Source organism: Solanum tuberosum, unplaced genomic scaffold (assembly GCF_000226075.1).
Source record: "Solanum tuberosum cultivar DM 1-3 516 R44 unplaced genomic scaffold, SolTub_3.0 scf00574, whole genome shotgun sequence".
NCBI classification, from domain to species: Eukaryota; Viridiplantae; Streptophyta; class Magnoliopsida; order Solanales; family Solanaceae; genus Solanum; species Solanum tuberosum.
Window position 1 is genome coordinate 124,260 of NW_006239489.1, and position 19,880 is coordinate 144,139.

The 19,880-nt window shown below is 33.1% G+C and overlaps 2 protein-coding genes across 4 annotated transcripts; one reads left to right on the forward strand and one right to left on the reverse strand.

Annotated features, from left to right (window-relative positions):
- The first annotated feature begins 654 nt into the window (after nucleotides 1-654).
- LOC102598476 (E3 ubiquitin-protein ligase At3g02290-like) lies at nucleotides 655-10,921 on the forward strand. 2 transcript variants are annotated; one of them, XM_006365591.2, is made up of 5 exons: nucleotides 655-836; nucleotides 1,646-2,024; nucleotides 2,929-3,349; nucleotides 3,720-3,829; nucleotides 10,680-10,921. In XM_006365591.2, the coding sequence occupies exons 2-5, from the start codon at nucleotides 1,908-1,910 to the stop codon at nucleotides 10,704-10,706; spliced, it is 675 nt and encodes a 224-aa protein (XP_006365653.1). In that variant the 5' UTR covers nucleotides 655-836; nucleotides 1,646-1,907; the 3' UTR covers nucleotides 10,707-10,921. The 2 variants fall into 2 exon arrangements, with proteins under 2 accessions (XP_006365653.1, XP_015160019.1); XM_015304533.1 differs by lacking the exon at nucleotides 655-836 and adding an exon at nucleotides 848-1,535.
- A 657-nt stretch (nucleotides 10,922-11,578) lies between these two features.
- On the reverse strand, nucleotides 11,579-18,235 carry MBP10 (truncated transcription factor CAULIFLOWER A). Of its 2 annotated transcripts, none has more exons than XM_006365593.2 (9): nucleotides 18,126-18,235; nucleotides 17,794-18,007; nucleotides 17,623-17,692; nucleotides 15,372-15,436; nucleotides 13,892-13,991; nucleotides 13,481-13,522; nucleotides 12,377-12,418; nucleotides 12,191-12,294; nucleotides 11,579-11,861 (listed from the first exon to the last, which is right to left on the reverse strand). In XM_006365593.2, the coding sequence occupies exons 2-9, from the start codon at nucleotides 17,976-17,978 to the stop codon at nucleotides 11,765-11,767; spliced, it is 705 nt and encodes a 234-aa protein (XP_006365655.1). In that variant the 5' UTR covers nucleotides 17,979-18,007; nucleotides 18,126-18,235; the 3' UTR covers nucleotides 11,579-11,764. The 2 variants fall into 2 exon arrangements, with proteins under 2 accessions (XP_006365655.1, XP_006365654.1); XM_006365592.2 differs by having other exon boundaries at nucleotides 17,794-18,012.
- Between the last annotated feature and the right edge of the window lie 1,645 nt (nucleotides 18,236-19,880).

Here is a 19,880-nt window from a genome sequence, read left to right on the forward strand (position 1 = left end):
GGATAATGAGTGTATTATTATGAAAATGTGGATCTAATTCGTTTGACATTCAAGTATGTATCACTGAAACTAGTGTCTGATCATGATATCCGCATTGAAGCTCGACTATATTCAAATTCGTGCCGCATAAAATCCCATTCGAGGAAAAACACTCTCTACCAAAGATTTTTTCATTTCGAGAGCTCAAACATTAAACATATGACTGAGAAAAAACAACTCCATCTAGTGTACCGTGTATGTTAACTTTTTGTTGCTCTTTTTGTTGTTGTTGATAATTGTGCTTCTATTAGAGGCACAAATTGTTAATAACATTAAGTTCAAACTGATTTTTTTTTAAATTTCAGACAAGAATTAATTAAATTTGGAGCTCAATAACATAGCAACAAATGGCTAGAAGATCACGGATCAATTCAATGTCTTCTTTAAAATTCTCATTTGGTCCTTTGGAGGAGCGATTATACTAAAAAAATAATTTCGTCAAATATAAAAATTAAACCTTTTGCAAATCACAATAGTAATTTTAGATAGCTTCCTTACATAATATTAGTACATGGTCCAAAATTTTGATAGTAAACGTTTTGATGAACCAAAATTCTAACGGAGGACAAATTTAAACCATATCGCAAATTAAATCCTAATAAGGGCTTGGCCGCTTGAGGTATTCTTTATTGACGCGTAACAGTGCTTATGTTGGCGAAACAAAGAAAAAAATAAACAAATCCAAATCATCGAGTCTCCGATTTCAAGAATTCTTTGGGCTTCTGTCTTTTATCCAACAAAATCATCCATTAATTCCATCGCTTTGTCTCTCTCTGTTTGTGTCTACGTAATTTGAGGTTTTTTTTCTTTTTCCCATCTTTTACTTTGTTATCTAACCTGCAAATTGGGTGACCTCAAATGGGTATTTTTTGAATTTGGTTGATTAACAGATATATCTGCGTTGAAGTTTTGTCTTTTGACTCAACAATGGATTAATTCTGAAATTAAAATTACCAATTCTTGGTTGTCTGTTTGCCTTATGATTGTGACGGTTGAACTTTTTAGCTGATCATTTATGGTTGCTTGCTTGCTTACTGAGATTGTGTGAATGAAACCCTTTGATGCCCATTTAGAAAACAGGAGGAGAAAAAAGTAATCTTTTTTGTAATCCATGGAAATTTTTGATGTTTTACAATCGTATCTACTTTCTAATAGTGTTTGTTATTGTATAAGTTCTGATTGAATTCACGGCTAGTAGCTTTTGCTCAAACAGTGAATTGTGTTAAGAAATTCATTATTCAGAACCCATTTAGTAGCTGTTCTAAAATCCAAAACCCATAAAGTTGAAATTATGCTCCGGGTGCTATGCAGTGGCTTAATTCCCAAAGAAAGTAAAAAATTTCACTGAGTTTCATATATAATTGCATATAAAGATATCACATTTAACTACTGTATTGGGCACTCTGAATTTTGGAAGTAAAAGGGTCCAAGTGGAGTTGAATGAATATTGAGGATTCATATAGCCAACAAGAATTGTTTGGAGTTAAGCCTTTAAGGTGTATTTCTTCGAGAGCTGCAAGTTTGGAAGTATTGTGTGTCTTCTAAAGTAAACCATCCGGCTGTATATATCTTAGTTCTGATAGTTTAATTGTCTCTGCTGTTACAGGTGTCGAACATCATACTTTTCTTTCTTAAGGCCTTGATCAGAAAGGGCATTCACTCATTCGGGATTTCCTGAAGAGAGCGGGTGCCCAATTGGCTCGCTTCTTCATTTGCTTGCTGAAGGCCTTTTGTCAGTTCTATTAAGTTACCCCAAATTTCGATCACCACAACTTTTGCTTCCACAATCAGGAAATAGAGACAATTGGGGATTGTCAATGACACTTGAAAAGGTTTTTGAGGTACTATCATAGCTTGAAAGAGATATAATGGGTGCAGTTTGTTGCTGCTTGCGAGACGAATGTGAAGATTTTGCCAACCCAAACAGCTCAATGTATAGGAACTGTATATGCTTTCCAACTCTTGTTCAGAACTTCTTGCATGTGGTATGCTTTTCGACGACATCTTTGTATAATCACTTTATAGTTCCTTCTTTTTGAACACACTACTGCTTCTTACACAGTCATATATCAATGGACAGTACCTTTCTAGTCTCTTTCCTCTGAATCATTAACTAATATTCCCACCTGAAGTAATTAGGGAGTTTTAAATTGATCTTGTTACCGTTGCTTTGTCATGGGACAATGTTCAGTTGTAAGCGGCACTTATTTTGTGAACCGATAGCATCAGTAGTTTGGTGGTAGAAATTGATACTTGACTATCTTGAACAATGAGACCCAAACTCATTTACTTCTTTGATCTGTTTAACAGGAATGCTCATATTTGCAATGAGTTGTTAGCTAACTCTGCCGTTGCTTAAACTCAGTGGGAGTAGTATTGGCTGTTTCTTTTGCTAAATTTTGCTTGAAAAATTGGGTTTTTTTCTGGCTTTGTACTGAATCACTTAGATATACTGTGTTTGCTAAAGAAATTGAAACGAGAGGAAGGACGGATTTCAGGCTCTGGAAAGCAGTCAATTGTTAGATTTCATATGCTAGCGGATCCTGTCCATGGGATTCCTCCTTTGCATTGCAATTAGGTTTTCTCTGCCTCTATCAGATGATGAAACAACTTTACTATTTCAGTAAGGCTCATCATCCACAGCTCTGACACATGGAAAGTAAGGAACTTAATATTACTCGTAAATCTTTAGAGAGTATTCGGTAGCTGAACTTATCTGCATAATCTGTTTAGGTATTTGTATCACAAAATATTATCTTTGGGTATGGTCTTGTATTTAGATCGTCATCAGCTTCACATCAAGACCTTTTTCATTCACTGAATAGGTGCTGATGAAATTACTTTCCTTTATGTGCCATAGAATTTCATATCTTCATTCTTATCTTGCAGTATGCATCACTTTTCCATAGAGGAGAAAGACATGTCATTCCTTCATCGGATCAAGGTGCAGCATCTTTGAGTTCTACAGCATCTCTTGATGACTCACTATCTGACATGTACCGTTCTCCTCCGAGACCACTGCCATATGATGCTGATCCAAGATATTTCCGCTTGCAACAAGATGGACAAGTCCCAAGAAGGGAGAAAGGCTCGAGCCACTCATATGAGGAAACTGAACCACTACAAAGAAATTTTGATGACCCTGAATCGTTAAGTGATGTAAATAAATGGAGTCTGCCTACATTTGAAGAAGGATCAAAAGAATACAATAAGTCTTCTGTGGAATTCTCAACTGCTAAAATGACTTCTGGAGATGCTCATAGCTATTATTATTCAGAAGATGAAGATGTCTGCCCAACCTGTCTTGAAGGTAAATATTTTATAGCCTTGTGTTCTACTTCATTGGATGTAACAAAGTAGTCTAATGCATGCCGTTTGCAGAGAGCCTTATAAAAGTCTTCTTCTACTCCTCTTGTCCCACCCTCTGGTAGCATAATTTAGACATTAGTTTATCGAGTGGACAGTGTAAATTTAAACTACCCTAGTCACTGTTATAGTTTTTCAGTTTTTCCATCTAAAATCAATGGTGTAATACTATTTGTTAAAGAATAAACACTCAACTGGTGAACAGCAGTATTTGATAGCAAGGTTCAAGGTATCTTTTGAATATTAATTTTCATGATCCTGTAATCTTACCTTATCAAAACAAAAGATGACCCTGATGATCCTGTTTCTTTCAGAATATACAGAGGAAAACCCAAAAATAATAACAAAATGCTCTCACCATTTCCACCTGAGTTGTATATATGAGTGGATGGAAAGAAGTGACAGCTGTCCAGTTTGTGGCAAGGTAATTGTGATATCATTTAAATTTATGTGTCATCTCCTTCTCTTCTTTTTTAATGCTTGATTTGGTGTTATGGTTGAGCTTATCCTATATATGCTGCATGCTACACACAGGTCCCAGGCTTTCCGAGGGAAATGTATGCATATTTTTATTTTTCTACATTGACCTCTCTGTCTTAGTGACGATCAAGTAGTTCTAACATATACCCATTACAGCCTAACAATATAGACTCAAATCCCTTCATGAAGCTGCAGAAATCCTCCCCACACTTTTTAGCTGGGCTAACTCTACCCCTCTAAATAACTTAGATCACTACCTGGATTTTGTCAGCTCCTTGGCTCTATAAGTTTTTTGTTCCGACTGAGCTGATAGATCCCCTTTTGTATCTTCACATCTACTGGATGCCTTAATGAAATTTCACTTGCTTCATCAAAAAATCCTCCCCTCACTGCTTATTCTTAAAATGTGGATCCATAATAATTAATAAGGAAGCAGTTCCAGGAATGTTCATGGTGTAAAGATTAAATTATATTCTGATAAAAAAAAACATCTACATTTCTTGTCTTTTTGTTTCATTTTGGCGAGAAAGTGTGAACTAGGAAAGGCAAAACAAGGGGAGGGGTGTAAAGAACCGGATGTCTCCCTCGTTTTTATTAGTTTAAGATTCTTTTTCATGAATTACCCAGTTCTTATTCTCAGCGACACTCCTGTCTTTGTCAAGATTATCTTCTTGGTGCACAAAAAAGCATGAGCTGACATTCTTCAGATTTCTTTTTTGATTCTTCTGGAAAAATTAATGATGCATGGGCCAACTTATTACAAATACTTGCATGGGATATAGCTAGCATCTATTTTATCATCATTAGCTTGTTTGGCATGGAGGACTGGCTCATTGCTTATTTATTTAGTTACCTTTTTCTCAATTTGGCAATTATACCCAAATCAGCAAACTTAGCTTTTCCTGCATTAATGCTGCTTTATATGAAATACTGAGGTTTTCTATATCATAAAGGTAGTTCATAGTTGTATGGAATGAACTCAGGAAAAGAGGTTATTGAAAAATCTCTAGGAGAGGTTTATTTTAATGAATGCCGATGATGAGAGTAAAAAAAAGCTGAACTGCAGTCAAGTACAGAAGGTTTGGTGTAAAATACCAATCGTAGTGTGAGGGCTTGAACCGTGAACTGAGCAGAGAAAGCATGTCAAGGATTTCATAACTTGTCGCATTTCTAGGTTGTTAGAAGCAAGTCAATAACATTAGATGAACAGAAAATAAATTTAGAGGAAGCGTGGAGAATCTAAACGAGGTTGTAGAATGATACACAACCTGAACATTAACAATTACATTGCATGTGCATATTTGATTCAAATATTGTCCTATTCTTAAGAGACTTCGTATAACCATTCTACTGGATTGGCTAACAACCTGCAGGGTCTCTTTAAGTGCACTCAGTTATGGTGCTAAAGTCTGGTGGCTTGTTATGCAGTTAAACATGTGCAATAGTGGAATCCCACAATGTGTGACTATCTTGAGGAAGTTTGTAAATTTTGGGAATTGGTCTCTAAAAGAAGTTCATCAGACCGATAAAGACTGATGCCAATAGCCAGAGCAACAATAAATTAACGATTAACGAGGACAATAACTTGAGGTTTAGTAAATATTTGGATATGATACAATATTAGAGAGATTATTTAGGGGGAGATGTCACATGCAACTTTCTTTGGAGAAGTTGGTTGATTAAATGTTAAGTGAGAAACTAAAAGATCTATTCTTTTTGTTAAGAGAATTGTCATTGGTAAGCATCAAGAAAATACTTAGAAGTGCATCAAGGATTAAAAGTTGTATAGGTTTGTCAACGCGAGAGATATGAGGGCCCGTGACTTGGACTAAGTGAAGTGCATCAAGGATGTAAATGGAGAAATAGGGATTTGGGTATTGTAGGTGCATAAAGATTGTGGAGGTTAAGAAGGCAATTCAGAGGAAATTGGATCAGATGCCAGTTGTTAGAGAAGTGAAAATTCACTTTCCAGAGCCACTGACCCCAACCACTTGTCCATCCAAAATTTTATCTGTGCTTCATTCCTTACCTTGAGTTTTGAGTTAAGACTCATCCCACAATTTTGAAATATGTTTCCATGGACCTGTGCCATAGGGTAATCTGCTCTGCTTTGTGTATTTTGCTTTGATCACTGCTTTCCACAACCCTAGAGTTTCCATGTTGATCTTCCAATGCCATTTCCTTAGCATACTTTTGTGATATAGTACCAGATCTGTCATACCCAGATCTCCATGCCCATCAGTGGAACGACTCTTGGCCATTTGATCAGATTAAATTTGTGATTCTGGCCCGTGTTATCAAAAGCAAAAAACACAAAAAAAACTCTAACTTGGAGCTTTGAGAGCAAAGAAAGTGTGAGCTTTAATGAAAAAAGACGGAAATGGAGAAAAAAGATACAACTTTTATATATGTTTAGTCCAAGACTGATAATTATAAGGATAAATAACAAATATATGGACAATGAAATTGAATTTTTTTTACAAGAAAGGGAAATATCAATTGTTTAGTGCAGTCGCTTTTAGAAAACACTCATTGGCAAGGACAAATATGTCTTAGTGCCTTGATGATGACACGGAACCGCACATTAAGTGAGGCGAAGCTCTCAACATGTTTTGAACCTCACTTCCAGGCTTAAAGCGTGCCTTTGAGAACACTGATTCCGGCCATTTCGTTCCCCAAGAAATTCACATCTTAGCTGATCTACTTCTTATGTGCTTCGACTGGTATTGGTAAAAGGAACATGAAGTATGTTGGAATGCTGCTCAACACCACTATTACTTAGAGTTAATTTACCCCCAAAAGATAGGTATTGTATATTTCAAGATGTCGATCTTTTCTCAAACTTCACAATAATCCTATTCCAGATTTTATGACTTGCATCTTGCACCTGGTGGGAGGCCCATGTATGTTACTGGGAAGGAGCCCAGATTGCAGCACAGTATCTGAGATAGATCCTCCAGTTCAGGGACTACATTAACTGGGTATATGGTGCCTTTTAACATGTTCATAATTAGTCTTGATAAGGCTTCAGAGATTATAAGTGTGAGATTCAAGTACATTACATGTATTCTCTCAGCTCTACACAATATGAGTGTTTCATCTGCATAGAGCAGATGAGAAACTGTGACAGAGTTCCCAGCATCATTTCCAACCTTAAAGCTTCCAACTAATGTAGTAGATTGGCTTTCTCAATCATTTTACTGAGTCCCTCCACAGCTAAAATAGATAGGAATAGGGAGAGGGGATCTCCTTTCCTGTCTTCCAGAAGCATCTTCTTCTGTCTCTCCTGTGAGCATTACATAAAGGGCTAATGTTATTGCATCAATTAGCTCAAATGTATTTATTCCTTCGGTAACCCAATGAGTGTTTTTAATTACAGCATTGGCTATACCTTCTCAGATAGTTCTAACTGTTCTTGTTCAGAGTTTTCTGTTTCAAGTACCAGTATTCTTTCTTTTCCTTGCAGAATTTCTTTTAATTCTGGTCTGGATTTCATTTCTTCTTTTAAACTGTGTTTCTTCCACTGTTAAAAGTTTGATGACTTCTTCCATTGGGGAAGTTGTCTTTCCATCTAAAATTATATCTTCCTTTTCGATATTATTCCAAAAGTATTCTTCTAATAACTCCTGGTAGTCCATGACTATCCTTTGTAGTTATCCAAATCTTCTGGCCATCTCATGGCTTTAGGATTTCCTGATGATCCTAATTCTGCGTTCCCAACATTGTAGTTAGGCCATTTGTATCTCCATCCTTGAACTGGTTTTTTGGTTTCCGGTTCTTTTGGAGTTTTTTGGATTTGGTCATCCTTTGGTAAATCTCCTGCTGATTTACTCCTGTTGATTCCTGCTTTGTTTTTCAACAACTCAGTTATCTCTTTGTTGCATTCACATTTATCTATCTTGTTAGCTATGTCTGTGATTATTTTTGCAGCAATTTGTTCCATTTTCTCAATTTCTTGAGATTGTGGTTTGTTTCTGAGGAGGTCTAAGATCTGGTCGATCTTTTTGTCCATTGCCTCAATTTTTGTACTGATGGTTGTTAACTTGTTATGCTGGCCATCAATTTCCTAGAATCTGTTTGAGATTTGTGTTAATCTCCTTTAACTGATTCTCAAAACTGTTGATCTTTTCCTTATGATCTTGGTCTTTTATCCTGTCTAGGATTTTATCTGAGGAGAAAAAAAGCCTACACATCCAATTAGGACAGTATTTAACAGTGGTAACACTGATGTTGATCCACTTAAGCCATCCTTCTCCAAATCCCATTTTCCTCAGAATAGAGAATAGTTATAACCAGTTCAGCTGGTCAAAGCTTTCAATTTCCTCAAAAAAAGACCAGGCTGTTCAGATTTCAACTCCCAACCCAAGACCTCATTAGCTAACAAGGCCGTGTCAGAAATCTACCTTGATTTAATAATGCATGCTGATGCCCTGAAACCAGTTTCATTTTCACTCTAAAATATTTTCAAGACAGTTTTATACACTACTAATTAAATTAATTGGCCTTTAATCACTCAACTCCATAACCCCTTCCTTCTGAGGAATTAGAGTTATGAATGATGCATTGCTGACCATGTTTCTTGATTGATGAAAGTGCTGAAGAGCACCCATAGCATCATGTTTGACATTACATATGCCTTTTTGGTAGAATTTCGTGGTGTATCCATCAGGTCCGGAGCTTTATTTCGAGCACTTTCTGTTGTAGAGGCAAGTACTTCAGATTCCTCGGTCTTTCCAGCCACAATTTCTCATCCTCTGGGTTTGATGCCACCTCCTCCAGATTTGTTGTTCAATTCTCATTTTATTACCCTAATAAGTATCCCTCTGTCCCAATTTATGTGTCGTACTTCTCTTTTTAGTGTTTTCAAAACGAACGTCACACTCATATAGAGATAAATTAACTTTAAACTTCTCATTTGAATGAGATGATTTATAGCCACAGAAATATCTCTGACTTGTTTTAGACCATAAGTTTCAAAAGTCTTGTCTTTCTTTCTTAAAATTCGTGCCCAATGAAACACTGCCACATAAATTGAGGGGGGAGTATACTTTCTCTGAAATGAAGGTGTTGAGGTCTAAAGCTGATAAGGTAGTTGAGAAGATGAGAAGCTCCCATTGTTTTGATGTAATTCCATTGAGGTTTGACAGTCCCTTGGATATAAGTGGTGAAGTTGACTGAATGGATTCAGGTATCCAATCAAACTACTTGTGAACAATGAAGAATGACAACTATTCTGGTTGTTTGCCTAACCTGATTTGGTGCAATCACTCGGGCTTATGCTTGAGCTTACCAAGTTAGTCTATGGGTTGGATTGGGTCTAAAAAATTGCATGTTCAAGATAGCGACTTAAGAGTTTTTCAGGGCCTTTAAGGCAGTTTAAACAGACACTTTATTCCCTACTTATCTTTTTAAGTCAAACTGCACCAAAATGTTGTACCCTGACCTGATGTTGGCTTTAGCCAACCAGTCCACCCTTTTTAAGGTACATTTATTCTAGGCCTGCTTCATGCTTATCCACAAATCTCTTTAGGGCTATTATTGACAATCCACATGGAAACGTTCCTTGGGAAATTTTGTGACCAGATAGAGCCTGAAAGTGATTGGGAGTTTCGAACTGTGTTGATTTTAATAGAGTCGTCGAAAAGGCTATGATGAGATTCTTGAAAAGGTTTGGTAAATCTTGCTAATTTCCATCTCTTAGCTTATATCAGGGTTTAGCGTGATGGATAAGTGGTATTTGACACCTCTAATATAGAGAAAAGATTAAAAAAGTCTTGCTATGAAAAATTGAAGAGGACCATGTGAAGGGCCCCTAATATGTTTTCTGTTGTCCACCAAGGTTTGACATCATACAATCTCAAAGATATGTCTTGGGACACTTTCAGTTCTGTTAACCCCCAAAAATATAAAAAATTGACGAGAGGGAGTTGCTCGGATGGTAAGCACCCTCACTTCCAACCCGAAGGTTGCGAATTCGAGTCACCAAGGGAGCAAAAAGGGTGGGAGCTCCTAGGGAGGGTAAAAAAAAAAAAAAAAAGACTGAACACTTCAATTGATGCTAATGTTGCTATAAAAACCACCTATGTGACAAGTGACAAGAGTATACTCTGGCTGTTTTTCCTCCCTACTCCCTCCTTTACTTTTTTTAATCTGTGCCATGTTCTTCAGGGGGTTTGTTGCCCTTTCCTTGCTATAGTTTCTCCTTGTCTCACGAATAGAAGAAGGTTCCTTTTTGGTAAGGTGCACCACATATGCATGTTAGAACTCGATAAATCATATTATATCCTTGGCAGTAGAAGCTAGAGTTATCAATCTCAGTTTCAAGTGGGCTGTGCTGCAATTTCGCGCTCAAGAATCACAGATCTGCTTAAGTTCTTTCAGTGCTTCACCGTGTGCGACAAACTTACAAAACATGTCCCTCTGTTAAATAGTAAAGTTGTCGATTTTGGATTAAAACAAGAATAGATAGCAATAGAGCACCAGAAAACACCGGGAATGAGAAACAAAAAAAAGAAAAGGGAGTCAACTAGGAGGTTATGTTGATTCAGATACACTTAAGTGTGTCATACAGTTATTATTTTTGCAACACATTTAATGATTTTGATGGGAATAATGTCTTTCGTCTTTCTTGAGCTTCACGTTCGCTTTACTTTTCATAGACAATGTAAGATGTAGATGAGGTTGTAGAAGGAGCATTCCATTCCAATATTTCTGTTTTTCTCTTTGACCATATAACTCGTATACAGGCATTGTTTCTAAAATTTCAAGTTTGGCCTTTTCTTTTTGATTTGTAGGTGATGGCATTTGACGAGACAACCTAATCTTTGCTCAAGAAGTTACAGTTCCAGAGGGGTGAAACCAGCAGTAGTAAGGGATTATAAAACCAGAACAGATAAATTTAAAGTCTGTGTGAATACCATTTTGCCAAATACATATATGTTATCATGTACAGTAAAATATAAAATAAGTACTAATTGTTAAACATATCCCTGATTAATGCTTGAGTTTCCATATTGTTATATGGTTTTCACTTTAATGTTACACCCCCAGTTTGGTGGATTTTCCAAATACAGTTTTCGCTGTTGTTTACAGGTACATTCTTCTTTTGTTATAACATCGGTTTGGTGAAAGGTTTGTTCATCGATAACCAAGAATCCCTTTTGAAAGAAAAATAAAATCTACTAGACCAAAATTTATTTAGAAACTTTGTTTTCTACTAGTCTCTCTACCTTAACCGAGGTATGGATAAGGTCTAGATAATTTTCATACACTCCATTCTCACCAGACTCGCATATTGGATCACACTGGGTATGTTGTTGTAGACTTCAACCAACTTGAAATTAAGGATTAATTATTTATCGGAAAACAACAATTAAATCAATAGTAATCCATATTTCAAAGATGCAGTTACTTGTTTCACTAATCAGACAATATAATCACATTGCTATGAAACACAAACTACACCTAAACATTCATAGTCTAAAGTTGTACATATATTATTACATAGAACTTCTTCTTTGATTCCATAACAAACCTAATATCGTAAATCACAAGTTCTATAGAAGATGAATCTGAAGGGATCGATGTCTCTCAAATTATCCTTAATACATATATACCTTTCGAAAAACATTTTTCACTAACCATCTATCAAACATTGAAAACATATTCTAGAAAAAAAATATTTTCAGTCGTATCAAACACAAACGAAGGTGACATTTCTAATAGTTCATAATAACTACTAAGACTGTTTGTTAGCTCATCATCTGCTTCATATTAAGCAAAACAAGTAGACAAAAGTTAATTACAGATTGATTACAACTAATTACTACAACAAAGCCATACAATTGTGATATTATATGTATATAAATTAATTAACTTTTCATCCTTTGTTATGGACATGGTGGAACATCCATGGAGGCATCAAGGTATTGTAACCATGACGATTTTGACTTTCATCCGTTGCTTGAGAAGGACCTCTGAGAGTTTATTAACTCAAAATAATAAGCGAAATACAAGGTAAAACTATATACAATATTAAATCAATCATCAATGCACTATGCTATCCCATATATAAATACGGTCTTTTAAACAAAATCTAAAGATATGCACATATATTTTCAAGGGTACGGTACACATGACCTCAATATTGTTTATATATTGAGATCAAAGATTTAAAATGAAGGCTCGAAGCTTGAAAACATGTTAAATCAAGAAGTTTATATTTCACATTCGAATATTAATTTATTTGAAAAATTAATAAACATAAATTTAATTAAAATACTCGAAAATAGAAAAAGAGTAGTACCCAATTGTTAGGTTAGTGACTGAGGGAGATTGTAGCAAGAAAGTCATGGTAGACCTTTGGCCTGGATTTGTTTGCACAATTTGCTTCTTCTCATTTTCTTTAAGCTGTTTAATTCATATTTCGCGCTTCAATATAAATATTGAATATCAAATGAAGAAAAAGAACTCATAATATAATATATATTACCTTCTTAGAAATTAAGTTGTTTCGCTCTTGCAGTTCTTTTTCCTGCAGTTGAAGTGACTAAATTAACTATTATGATTTATGCCATAACATTAATTAGAATAAAAGATTTTTACAAGAATATACAGGATAAAATAATTACATCACATAGCTCATATCTTCGCTCAGCATAACCATTTTTTTTCACCTGTGCTAATACAATATTGTACATTTACCATACACAATGTATAAATTAAGACAAACGTGAATAAGTGGTGTTTATACACATTTTAGTCATTTGTATGCGGTGTTTTAAAAGGTGGGGTGTGAGGCGAGGTGTAAGTCCCATGGAACTATGGGGCGTAGTCTCATCTATATTCAATTTTATAATTTTATTACTAATAAAATAAGCAAAAGTAAACCTTTCAATGATCTTACAAATAAAGTTTTATAAATAACCTATAATATATAGAAATTATATTACTTATGATTTTTATTTGAGATAAGTATTAATAATCAATAATGAAAGAAAAAAAGTATTATAATTACGATTTGAGAAATATCATTACACCAATAATAAAAAAATATGATTTAAAGCAAAAAGGGTTTAAAAAATAAATTGAAAACGCCCAGGCCTACGTTTTTACGTCCAGGACTTACATTTTTTTGCTCGAGTAGTACTTACGCCTTATGGGTCTACTTACGTCTTTAATTTATGTTCCGGAGCATTTTTGGTACGCCCTGCCTCGAGACTCGCCCCAAAAACATTTTTAAAAACACTGTTTGTATGCTTTGAATTATATTTTGGTTTCCCATTGCGCCTGAAAGTCCCACAGTGAGGGTAAAACACTTCCTAACTAAGGCGACTTCGTATACAGGGGGACTCAAAGCCGAAATCTCTAATTAAAAATGAATGAATACTTACCACTCAACCACAATCCTTGTCGATTGCTTTGAAAAATTCACTCATAGTTCACATAGTTAATTGTGACAAGAAAGAAATATTAAATAAAGTGCAGTTACTTTAATAAAGTAAAAAGTATTTTTAGACTTTACACAATTAATTCGAGGTGAAATCAACCTAATATTAGTGAGGTCGTTTTTACAAGTTGAAGAAAGATTTTTTACCTTTTTCTGCAGCTGGGAAATGGACTCATGCATCAGTTGATTCTGCAAATTCCAGTGACAGGTCTTGTTGAGCAATTTTTATTTTTTAGGTTAAAACAACATTATATTAAATAATAATAATAATAATAATAATTAACTACTAGTATTAGTTAGTCGAACCTACTTTATCGAAAAATTATACCTTAAATAGAGATCAAAAATTAATTTCTATACTTGTATATTAAACCTTGAATATCCCAACGAATTTCTAGCTTCTCCAATGAATTATTTAGTTAATAATTTATTGAAAGAAAAAAAAGTTTATGGAATAATATTTATTCGATAAATTGAAAAGTACCATTGATATTTACTTATTTTCTTATATGTTATTATATGTCTCACATATTATTAATCGTTGAAAATAATACTAACCTTCCTAGATCGCACTCGTTTCAGAGCTGTATCGAGTTGTTGCTCTAAACCCTGAAATTCACGCAGATTAAAGGCATCCAGATCTTCTCCCATAAAATGCCTGCATTCATATTTCAATTTCAATTCCAAATATAAATCAAAGAAATATACAAGGTTAGGGATCTGGCTCCTCTCCATTTCCCTGCATTTTCCCTAAGTTCTTGCTTGGATGTGAGACACATGGCATAGATAAAAATCAATGGCTAAGATTAAATTGATTAAAATAAGATTTTAATTATGATTTAGATAATTAATATTTCATAAGAAAAATAATAATATCATAATCATAAGTCATAACAATATAATATCTTGTCCATAAATATATTATAAAAACTTTTCTCTTTTCTAATTTTTTTTCCTACGAGTATTTATCTTCTGTTTGTTTTTTTTTAAAAAAAAAATTGAGCAAGTCTTAGATAGCAACTTTGAACTTTCTCTTTGAAATTAGTTTACATATAATTAATAGAAAAAATACTCGCATGGAAAAAAATAATTAGAAAAAGAGAAATTATTTTATAATATATTTATGGACAAAAACAGAAGATAATACTAGTAAGAAAAAGATTAGAAAAAGAATATTTTTTAATAATATATTTATGTACAAGATAATATATTGTTATGATTGTGGAATTGTCATTTTTCGTATGAAATATTTATCTAAATCATAATTAAAATCTTATTTTTATTCAATTAAATCTTAACCATTAGTTTTTACCTATGCCATGTGTCTCACATCCAAGCAAGAACTTGGGGAAAATGGAGAGGAGCCGGATCCCAAGGAGGTTAATATGAATAATTTTTATATCTTCGCGTTTTTTTTACCTGTTATAGCAAGTAATATATCTAATTTTTAAGATTTCATTTCCATATTCTAGGAAGGTGAAGTTATTTAGACTGATAGTGTACAAAACTTAACATCTTGTTTTTATTTTTAGCACAAAAAATCCAACTATAAACTCCTCTCCATTTTAAATTACTTCCTCCATCTCAATTTATGTGGCATTTTTGGATTTCGAGATTCAAATAAGTTGATCTTTGATAGTAAATTTTTCATATATCTTTTAAATATTTTGAATTATCAATTATTATGACTTGTAATGCTTTTTACCTAGTTTATAAACATATAAATTTCATTTCAAAAAATTTGAAGATTTCATGCGTAAATTCTCAGTCAAACTTAATATGTTTGACTCTAGTAAAACGAAAAGTGTCACATAAATTGAGATAGGGGGAATAATTATTTGACCTTCAATATAGAGTTAATATGCTGCAACATCTCTAAAACTTGTTTTCTTAAACATAAGATAACATATGTATTTGTGGCGATAAAATCTTTTCATTGAAAGAATATAAAAATGTGTCTTTTTTTTTAACAAACTTATAAGAAAATAGTGTCAAATTAAACAAAGTGATTATTCACTAGATGAAGTGGAGTAGGTACCTTATATTTCTTTGCAGAAGTTCAACTCTTGCCATGAGCTTTGGGTACTCGAGAGTCCAGTTTTCCTACAATAATCCATGAAATCATGCAACAAGACTTCAAATAATACATATTATTTTGACTCTATCAAAAACGTTGTTAATTTTTTTAAAAAGTAATGCATTTTTAAAGAACCTGACACAGGATTCGAGTCTTGCCACCACTTATTAACAGTGGAGGTGGGAGATCAAGTTAACGAAAAGGCTAGGTTGTAGCTAGGGGTGTTCACGGTTTGGTTTGGATCGGTTATTGGTCAAAACCAAAACCAAACCAACTTAATCGATTTTAAAATTATCAAAACCAAACCAAACCAAGTATAATATACATTTATCGGTTTCGGTTTGGTTTGGTTCGATTATTTGGTTATTAACCATACACAAAAATAAAAGAAACAATTCAATTAAAATGTGAAAAAAGTGACAACAATCATTTCCGGGGAAAAGTGGTGCACACCTTTCAAACTCTTTGAAACTACATCACAAATTTGTTTGGTAATGTAAAAATACATCACATAATAAAGATATTATTACAAATTGCAGTGTAAATGTAGGGTGCAACAGACAAAGATTGTGACACACATAACAGAGGTCAAGTTAATGAAGCAGGGTCAAAGAGAAGGACTAATAAACTTCTGGCTAGCAAGTATATGAAGAAGTGATCATATGAAATTTTAGGCAAATTTTACATTCAAAAGAGAAATAAAGTGAAGTATTATATATAATAGAACACACATGGTATACACATTTTGAGCATTAATAATGCTACAGCCCAAGAAATAAATATGAGATTTATTGTGTCCAAACGAATAATATATGTCAATTTTTTCGTTTATGACAATTATGATATTTTAATTAGACTTTAGAGTACAATTGTGGGATTAAAGTCATCGATAATGTCGACTATAACGAATTGACCTAGTCCTTATGAGTAGGGGGTGTTCACGAGTTGGTTTGGATTGATTATTGGTCAAAACCAAAACCAAACCAACTTGATCGGTTTTAAAATTATCAAAACCAAACCAAACCAAATATAATATACATTTATCGGCTTGGTGATTATCGGTTTCGGTTTGGTTTGGTTCGGTTATTCGGTTATTAATCATACACAAAAATAAAAGAAACAATTCATTTAAAATATGAAAAAAGTGACAACAATCCATTCAAAACGAAAAATAGTTAGAATGACTTAAATTACTAAACTTTCAATCACTAAATTTACTATCAATAAAGCTTTAAAATTCACTATATTGGCCTAGAAGGAAGAGACAATAACATTTTCAGTCCCACAAAGAATTGACATAGACACTCATATACATGAAATCAATAAGATAAATGTTTCATCTTGGGCATTTTTGCTTTCAATAAGTAAATTATAAAGAAATTTTAATGAAAATATGTATAAGATCTTTAAAATTGCTTATAAAAATAATATATTAAGTATGTATATTAATAAAATATATGTATATAATTCATCGGTTCGGTTCGGTTATTTCTTCGGTTTTTTTCAAATAAAACCATAACCAAACCAAATACTATCGGTTTTCAAAAATCTAAAACCAAACCAAACCAAACCCAAATAAAATTGGTTTTATTTTATCGGTTTGGTTTGGTTTTTCGGTTTGGATCGGTTTTTATCCAAACCGTGAACACCCCTAGTTGTAGCTATTCAAGCATCTCAAAGTTTATCTATAATGAGGCAGTCAATGTTATTAGAGAGTCCAAATAATATAAAATTATTATGTATGTTCCCTTTTATCCTAAATGGTGCTTAAACATCTCACATAATTGAGACATTAAAATTTTAACAAATCTCTCTATCAATTGATTAAGCTCTTTGGAAATTAAAGAAATAAAAAGGAATTGTAACAGGTAATAACTAGCTAATTAGGGATGTGAAGAATCAAAATTTAATTGGATAGCTTTCTTCATCTTCCCTTCAAAGCACTCAACTAGCAGTAGTTATTTACTCAGAAAATCATGTTTTTGTAATTCTTAAAAAAAAAAGTGATTTTTATAATTAATAATAACTATGGAGAGAGCACATGAGAAATCAATTATATAACAAATTATAGATAGAGATTGGAGTCAAAAAAACATTGTTGCCAAGATATGAGAAGAGTAAAATTTATTAGGATTAATTAAAAAAGAAAAGAAATAAAGAATCTCAAATAAAAATTTAAAAAGACTAAATGAAGGATATAATTAAATAGTACCTTATAAGTTGTATTCAAGTTCCTTTCCGCAGATGAGTAACTTTCATATCTTTCCAATATATTTTCCATGCTATATATAAAAATAGAAAAAAAAAAAAAGATAATTAAAAATGTACTACTAATTAATAAACTTCCTTTAATAAATTAAAATAGTAATTATTATATATGAACCTGGATTGAGTGGAGTACTCAAAGAGCTTGCCATTTGAAGAGAAGACAATTAATGCCACGTCAGCATCACATAGCACAGAGATCTCGTTGGTCTTCTTCAACAAACCGGATCGTCTCTTTGAGAAAGTAACTTGTCTACTTATTTTGTTTTCGATCCGCTTCATCTCCACCCTACCCCTCCCCATATCTCAAAGAGATGGATTTAGAACGAGTTCTAATCTAACAAAAAAAAAATATTCAAAAATACCATACCTGAAATTAATAACATTTACAAATTTTTTTTGAAACGTAGGGGTATGTGAAATTAAAATTAAGCATAAATGAAAACTCACAGTGTCTAAATTCCGAATTTACAAATGCTATGCAGGAGAGCAACAAAAGAAGTAAAGAAGAAACCCTAATTCCTAGAGAGAAAAAGTGCAAGGAAAAATCAAGTTTCTATTTGTCGTAAGTCAATTATTCATGGTGTCAACTGTCAAGTATATATATATATATATAGGGCTAATCCATCGGTGGCCTAAAGTTGACATCAATTTTCACTTAGACACCTTATCTAGGCTTTGTTCATTTTAGACACCTCATGTCATGCCCAACAGTGTCATTTTGACACTTTTTCGACAATCTGCCAAATTTGTAAGGTGTGTGTAACACACTCGCTGATGACGTGTCAAAGTGACGAATTAAATAAAGACACGTGGCATATATAGAAAAAATTTATTAAATGATGAATCTTGAGTAGGAAAAAAACTACCAATGACTCATTGACATGTGGCATTTCTTTAACTAAATAATTTTTTTAAAAAAAACACTTTAAATAAAAAGAAAATTATACCCACACCACCCCAAATTGTCTTCTCTACTACCCACCCCCATTTTTTTTCCTTTTTTGGCTGGATTTCTGGGTCAATGCAAGTCAAAATTTGGTTCTTTGGTACATAAATATGGAGTCCCAAACTTTCTACTAAAAATTATATAGCTTATCTATTTGATTTGGACTTTTTCTGTGATTATGATGTGAGAAGGCATACAAATGGATTGGAACGCTAAAATTGTTTGTTGTGAATGTAGGATTTGATAATTGAAAATATGATTTCTTGCCATTTCTGAGTGTTTTTTTCTTCTTGAAATTTATGTTGATTTTCTCAAATTATTTTGAGGAGGAAGAAGGACAACAAAATAAGTGAAAGTATTTAAGCTTAAAATTTATGGGCGCTAGAATTCAATTTTTGTTTGTGGCATCGTCAAATTTATTTCACCATGGAAAGAGTTTAAGCTTGGAAAATGGTAGCCAAAAAATGGGAAGAAGAAGAAGAAAAATAAATTAAAATTTGGTAAAATGAGGCTCTCACGCGCGTCAAGTGAGTGTATCACACTTGCTATGCCATCTCAGCAGAAAGTGTCAAATTGACATAGCAGGACATGACATGAGGTGTCTAAAATGAACGAAGCTTAGTTAAGGTGTCTAAGTGAAAATTAGTGTCAACTTTAGGTGGCCACCGATGGGTTTGCCCATATATATATCATTTTAACTATTACTCCCTCTGTCCCATTTTATGTGAGGTAGTTTGACTCGACACCAAGTTTAAGAAAAAAAAGAAGACTTTTAAAACTTGTGGTCCAAAATAAATGATAGAAATTTGTGTGACTGTAAATCATTTCATTAAGGATAAAATAGACATTTTATAGTTAAGTTGTTACTTAATATAGAAATGTGTCATTCTTTTTGGGACTGACTAAAAAAAAAGTCACATAAATTGAGACAGAGGGAGTAGTTATTTTGGTAGGAGTATTATTTTTTTAGTAAATATTTAATTTGTTGCATTAAAAATAATATGCATAACATAATTTTAAAGAATAAATTATTTATTTACCAAGATATCTTTCGTAAGAGTAAAAAATGTGAAAGTGATAGTATAAAAAGAGATTAAGGGGATATTTTTATCATTTTAACTATTTTTTGCTGAGATGAATTATATCATCATTAATTCATTATTATTTCCACTAGAGACAATAATAACTTAACTCAATACAAACCGTTAGTATTGAAAAATAAGGAATTAAGAAGTATTAAGAAAAATTATCATAGG